General features: G+C 34.1%; 1 protein-coding gene across 1 annotated transcript; it reads left to right on the top strand.

Moving 5' to 3' along the window:
- The first annotated feature begins 5,978 nt into the window (after positions 1–5,978).
- Or9k2b (olfactory receptor family 9 subfamily K member 2B) lies at positions 5,979–6,920 on the top strand. The gene has a single exon (NM_001000063.1). It carries the CDS (start codon positions 5,979–5,981, stop codon positions 6,918–6,920), a length of 942 nt encoding a protein of 313 aa, NP_001000063.1.
- The last annotated feature ends 348 nt before the right edge of the window (positions 6,921–7,268 follow it).

Raw genomic sequence — 7,268 nt, 5'->3', positions numbered from 1 at the left:
AATATAGGCTTTTGTAGTAGGATCTGATGATTTTCTGAATTTCCTCTGAATCTGTAGTTATGTCTCCCTTTTCATTTCTGATTTTGTTAATTTGGATACACTCTCTGTGTCCTCTCGTTAGTCTGGCTAAGGGTGTATTTATCTTGTTGATTTTCTCAAAGAACCAACTTTTGGTTCTGTTGATTCTTTCTATCGTCCTTTTTATTTCTACTTGATTGATTTCAGCTCTGAGTTTGATTATTTCCTGCCTTCTACTCCTCCTGGGTGTATTTGCTTCTTTTTGTTCTAGAGCTTTTAGGTGTGCTGTCAAGCTGGTGACATATGCTCTTTCCTGTTTCTTTCTGCAGGCACTCAGAGCTATGAGTTTTCCTCTTAGCACAGCTTTCATTGTGTCCCATAAGTTTGGGTATGTTGTACCTTCATTTTCATTAAATTCTAAAACGTCTTTAATTTCTTTCTTTATTTCTTCCTTGACCAGGTTATCATTGAGTAGAGCATTTTTCAACTTCCATGTATATGTGGGCGTTCTTCCCTTATTGTTATTGAAGACCAGCTTCAGCCCGTGGTGGTCTGATAGGACACATGGGATTATTTCTATCTTTCTGTATCTGTTGAGGCCTGTTTTTTGACCAATTATATGGTCAACTTTTGAGAAAGTAACATGAGGTTGTGAGAAGAATGTATATCCTTTTGCTTTAGGATAGAATGTTCTATAAATATCTGTGAAGTCCATTTTGTTCATGACTTCTCTTAGTCTGTCTACGTCTCTGTTTAATTTCTGTTTCCATTACCTGTCCATTGATGAGAGTGGGGTGTTGTAATCTCCTACTATTATTGTGTGAGGTGCAATGTGTGTTTTGAGCTTTAGTAAGGTTTCATTTATGTATGTAGGTGCCCTTGTATTTGGAGCATAGATATTTAGGATTGAGAGTTCATCTTAGTTGATTTTTCCTTTGATGAATATAAAGTGTCCTTCCTTATCTTTTTTGATGATTTTTAGTTGAAAATTGATTTTGATATTAGAATGGCTACTCCAGCTTGCTTCTTCTGACGATTTGCTTGGAAAGTTGATGTCTAGCCTTTCACTCTGAGGTAGTGTCTGTCTTTGTCTCTGAGGTGTGTTTCTTGTAGGCAGCAGAATGCAGGGTCCTCATTGCATATCCAGTTTGTTAATCTATGTCTTTTTATTGGGGAGTTGAGACCATTGATGTTGAGAGGTATTAAGGAATAATGATTTTTGCTTCCTGTTATATTCATATTTGGATGTGTCACACTGATTTCTAAAGTGGCTGTACCACTTTGCTCTCTCACACTAATGACTAAGTGTCTCACACGCCCACATCCTAACAAGCAACTGCTGTCATTTATTTTATTGATCTTGGCTATTAGTAACACAAACAAGACTGTCACAGGTTCAAGTCAAACAAAATTCTAGCACTGAAAACCGGTTGCAGACACATATTCCCACCCCTAACTGAGAAGCCATTTGCTATTGATGCCCACTGGCTTAGGGAAAATCAGTTTTCTATGTTGGGAGTGTCACTGGGTTTCTCAACCACATTTCTGGATAAGCCCTACCACAGGAATAGTTGGACAACACAAAAGAAACCCAGTGGTTATATATGTATACATATGTATATATATGTGTATATATATGTATATGTGTGTGTGTGTGTGTGTGTGTGTGTGTGTGTGTGTGTGTGTCTGTGTGTATATTGATTTTGGTTTCATTTTTCTGTTTTCTTTCTTTTTTAACTTTTTTGTTTGTTTTGATTTTTATTTTTGTGCTTTAGGTCCTTTCTTTTTTGAGAGAGAACATAAATGGTATGTGGGTAGGGTTCTGGGGAGGAGTTGAAGAATGTGAAAAACATCCTCATAATATATTGTATAAGAGATTTGAATAAAAGGGTACCTTATGCGGTTTATTCATAGAATAAATTATGCTAAGCGGCCCCAGCAAAACAGCAGCTGAACTTTTAATCAGTTCTGTTCCTTGAGATAAAATTGGCTAATATAGAAGGGTAGGAGATTATGATCTCTCATCTGTTGAGGACTTGGTGTTGAGAGAGGGCCACTTTTCTTTATTAACATGGACTCCAGAAGGTACAGATTATTTCAATATAGATAGCCTCAAAACTATGAACATGTAGAAAATAAAACTTGGAATTGCTCACATGATAAAAAAGATTAAATTGAGCATTTTAAGGGATAATCTGGAGAGGCTTTTATGAAGGAGCAGTAGGATAATCTGCCATATACATTACATACAGATATGAAACTATCAAAGAATTAATAAAATACATTAAAAAGTAAAAACGAACCTGACTTAAGTCCAGCCAGCCACAGATTAGTTATAACTTGATAAATTAGATGTATTTTTGAGCTTGTCATTCATCACCTTATTATAGTGTCGCATATTCTTGGTCATAAATGACAAATATAGGTAAAAGTAATTGAGGGCAATCGGACCATTGCTATATTACAAAGAACAATAATCCCTTTATCTACATTGCCATGTTTAACAAAAATTTTTTAAAAGTCAAAAGTGCAAATGCTTTTTTTTCAGAAATTAAAGAAAAGATCATTTACCTTATCTTAGAGATTCACATAAGGAAAGAAATGTCTTCCAACATATACTTAATTTCTATTATGATTTTAAAAAATATCTAGATTCTCTATTGTCCTCATCTACTTGATTTTGGAACACAGATATCTTAATAATTAAGTTGTATTTCCTTGTATCCCTGGAGGGTTCTCTCCCACAAGGGTGAGGGAAATCTCAATGCTATGCTTATTTGTAAAAGTTACAATATTATACTGAGTCTAAAGCCCTTGTGAATAGCTTTTTCTGGTGCTTCGGTAGATTAGAGTTTCCAGATGGCTCAGGACCTGGACATATATATGCAGTGTAACATATTTCGTTCCTTAAAGGGTCTAAAAATCTAAGAATCTAAGAATATATCCAGATAATATTCTGCTTGACTTTTCATGTCTACAAATTGTAGTTCCTAAGATCACTTAAGCTTTGCCAGTTCAACATTCAGAAAGTTAATCTTGTCTCTCCTAATAAGACTATAATTGTTCAACAAAGCAGATTGCTTTCAGATGGAGAGTAATGATGAGTATAGGTTATGCTTTTCTGTGGGAGACTCTGAAGCTCAAACCATGAATGACTGTTCGAAAGATTAGGTTTATTTAATCCTAAAATAGTTTAAAAATACAACTCTGATAAAATAAATAATTAAATTTATGTTTACCCTCCATAGAACTCAAATAATACATCAAAAGGAGGGAACCTTGGAATTTTACTGCTTCATTTAAGGAAGAATCTGACAGACCATCACACTATAGAAGGTAAAGATTACTTTAAACACATTTGAGATTTAACAACTAACTACTAAGTCATCAACTAACTTCATGGTTGCTAGTTTCTCAAGATATGAATGGCTCTACTTGTATACTTGCTGATATTTATGTGTTAAGCTCTATCACACTTATAAAACATTGCTATGATTTTGCACCTCCATCACCACTCAATTGTTACCAATCTAGTAAATATACACTGCAATCGCTAAAGGCTATTGACCAGATTCAGAAACAATGCTACAAATACATAGAGAACAGAGAGATGAGTTTCATTTTAAAGAAGCTATTGCTATGGAACGGATAAAGGATATTTGTTACTAGTATTAAAGCACAATGAGGAAATGAGATAAGAATAAATATTATTTATTCTTGGATTTGAGGTCTAGGCAATATTGAAGTAAAGATAATCTGCTGTTTTCAAATGTTACGTGACTCCTCAGCTTTCTTCATTGCTTCACTATCTCACACTCCATCATTCTCCTTCTGTCCTAATTTAGAAACTTCTGTCCCTATAATATCTGGACATGTAATTTTTGAGAGACTTAGTTAATGTTTTATTTTTATTATTCAAAGCTGTGTTGCTGAATAATGGTCATTACTTTTATCTTAGTCATTGATTTTTCTGAAATAATTCTTTCCATGTCTTCATTCCTTAGTCTTTAAAAATTTATCTGGTTCCTTATCACAGCTTAGATTGACATCCCAAAAGGCCATATACATATTACGAATTTGCAACAAAATGAAAATTGATTGTTTGGGTATGAGTTAATTGGCCAATTATAGAGAAGTATGCTAGAATGAATAACATTAGTAGAAGACTGCCATGGAGTCAAATGACTTATGCATGTATGACAATTTCCACAAGAAAACTTTGGTTTATCTTATTATTATTCTCTTTATATATGATAAAGCAATTTAGCATAAGAAACTCTGTCCATGGTTTGAATTAGAGAATAGGAGAAGTCTATCTTAACTTAAAGTACATGATGTGCTGCATAACTGTATAACTCTAAAGACTTCAGGTTGGACCTTGAGTCTGTATGCTCTATTAGTCTATTTTAATTTCTATAAAAAGTGTAGTTGATGGGTATTTGCAATAAACAAATGATATAGTGACCACAATTATTTGTGATCTTGGAAGAGCTATTATTATGTAAAAATATTCAATATTCAATGTGAATATTCTTAGAAAATATGCTTTTTCCCAGGCTGAAGAATTAAGGAAATTTTATTAAATGTAAGAAATAATGCTAAAGTCAATTAAAGAAACAGGAAGTTTTTGTTGATGGTAATACAACATGATTTATCAGGAGCATAAATGCTAGAGACAGATTGCTTTAATTTATAACTCCGACCATAGTTAGTAATTGTCAAGAAGATTAGTTTTCTATACCTTTTCAGAACATATGGAAATATAGCAGTATTCGTGTGGTATTATTATTGTATATATTAAATTAACTATCAAGAAGGCATAAAGAAAGTATTGAAATAAAAATTGTCACATAAATATTAGCAGTAAGTTATTTGTCCATATGAAATTCAAAAGGAAACTTAAAAGTGGGATGTATAGTTAACACAGGGACTTCAAAGTCTGCCATGTCTTACAGAGAATCAATGACAGATATAAAGTCATGTCAGGGTAAATGGAAAGTAATCATATTCTCACACATAGACATTTTGTTCAGTGGCTATTACCAAGTAACACTTAACACTTCTGTTCATTTTTCTTAAAGACTGTTGAACTGTGAGAATTAAGAATTTTTTCTTTTTGAGATTATATATTCCATTTGAGAAAGAGAAAAATCCTACAATGAATTTTAAACTTTTTTTGCAATTCACAATGCACACCTTTTTAGTTTATATAAAGTCAATAAAAATTCAAAACTTTTAGACACACAAAAGGAAATTAAACATTTTAGGTGTTGAAAATTAATCAGTCACTTATATTGGCATATGTTCATTATGCACAGTGTTTGGTTTAACAGACACTTTAATATTTATTTCATTGACCACATTCAGACCTTCTTATTAGTACCGTCTCCCTATTTCTCCCTCCTAGTAGTTTTTCCCCTTGCCAAAATATGTATGAACTTATGCATCCATAAAGACTTCAAGAACACAGGTTTACAATTATTCACTCTCTAGGTTAAGTCTCAACTTCTTATAAATGAATGCATGGAAGAATCAGTATTCAGAAATGAATACTAAGGTGACTGACTGTATCTCTAACCTGGACCATGTAAATTGCTACCTCTATAGAATTTCTCAAATTATCTATGCCCACTTCCTGGCACTTTTTCACAATATTGAAATTAATGTATGCAGTAGCAAAGGAATGTATAGATCATTGTTATAGTAAGTCTGATAGTCATTTTAGGAGGAAGACACTGTATTGTATATTTGAGGAAATTGCTGAGCTATATCCATTTTAGAAATTAAAGATTGAAAATAAGATGTAGAGTCCACATTAGCTGGTTGAGTTCAGCTTATGTTGCAGTATTTTGAAGCTTAAATATTAACTGTTACAGACTTGTAAACCCCTGTCCTGTAGCAGCAAATTATAATATAAGAGTTTGTTTATTTTGCCTTGTGCCTCTCATCAGATCTCTTCCATGGGCGACAGGGAAATCAACAATCACTCAGATATGACTGACTTCATCCTTGTAGGCTTCAGGGTCAGTCACGAGCTCCATATCCTCCTCTTCCTGCTCTTTCTGCTTGTGTATACCATGATTCTTCTAGGAAACCTTGGTATGATGGCCATCATTATGACTGACCCCAGGCTGAACACACCAATGTATTTCTTCCTAGGCAACCTCTCCTTCATTGACCTCTTCTATTCATCTGTTATTGCACCGAAGGCTATGAGCAACTTTTGGACTGAGAGCAAGTCCATCTCATTTGCAGGCTGTGTGGCTCAGCTTTTTCTCTTTGCACTCTTCATTGTGACTGAAGGATTTCTCCTGGCCGCCATGGCCTATGACCGTTTCATTGCCATCTGCAACCCACTCCTGTATTCTGTTCACATGTCCACACGTCTCTGCACTCAGTTGGTGGCAGGCTCTTATTTTTGTGGCTGCATCAGCTCTGTTCTCCAGACCAGCATGACATTTACTTTATCTTTTTGTGCTTCTCGGGCTGTAGACCACTTTTACTGTGATACTCGACCAATTCAGAGATTATCTTGTAATAACCTCTTGGTCCATAAAATAGTATCTTTTTCCTTATCCAGCATTATTATCCTACCTACTATCATAGTCATCATTGTATCCTACATGTATATCGTGTCCACTGTTCTAAAGATACGCTCCACGGAGGGAAGGAAGAAAGCCTTCTCCACTTGTAGCTCTCACCTGGGTGTCGTGAGTGTGCTGTATGGTGCTGTTTTCTTTATGTATCTCACACCTGATCGATTTCCTGAACTGAGTAAGATGGCTTCTTTGTGCTATTCCCTAGTGACACCTATGTTGAACCCTCTGATTTACTCCCTGAGAAACAAAGATGTTAAAGAAGCTCTAAGCAAACTTCTAGAGAAGAAAAAATTCATTCTTTAATTATTTTTCCTCTCTACCAGTAATGCTTTGAGTGCTGATTTCATGTATTTTATAATCAATATTTTCTTTTCCTATGCTATTAGTAGAATTCATGGACTAAATCCTTAGTAAATTTTAGACCTTTTCTTCTCTGAAATTTGAAGATGAGGACATCCTGAATATTAGAGAATCACTCTTGACTATACTTCCTTCTCACATCTTCAGTGACAATTTATTCAGAGAATCAGTATGTATCTTATAGAATTAAATAAAATTTTAATGTTTCATTCTAATGACTTTACAATAATTTATCTAGTGTTTATCTGTTTCACTGTCTTTTCACCCTGTATAAAATTTATAAAGATAAAG

This window comes from Rattus norvegicus, chromosome 7 (assembly GCF_036323735.1).
Source record: "Rattus norvegicus strain BN/NHsdMcwi chromosome 7, GRCr8, whole genome shotgun sequence".
Lineage (NCBI taxonomy): Eukaryota > Metazoa > Chordata > Mammalia > Rodentia > Muridae > Rattus > Rattus norvegicus.
The sequence above is the reverse complement of the archived record's forward strand: the minus strand, read 5'-3'. Positions and strand labels throughout refer to the sequence as shown.

Bases quoted from the DNA above. Each gene is read 5' to 3' on its own strand.
- Or9k2b (NM_001000063.1), top strand. From the start codon at position 5,979: ATGGGCGACAGGGAAATCAACAATCACTCAGATATGACTGACTTCATC.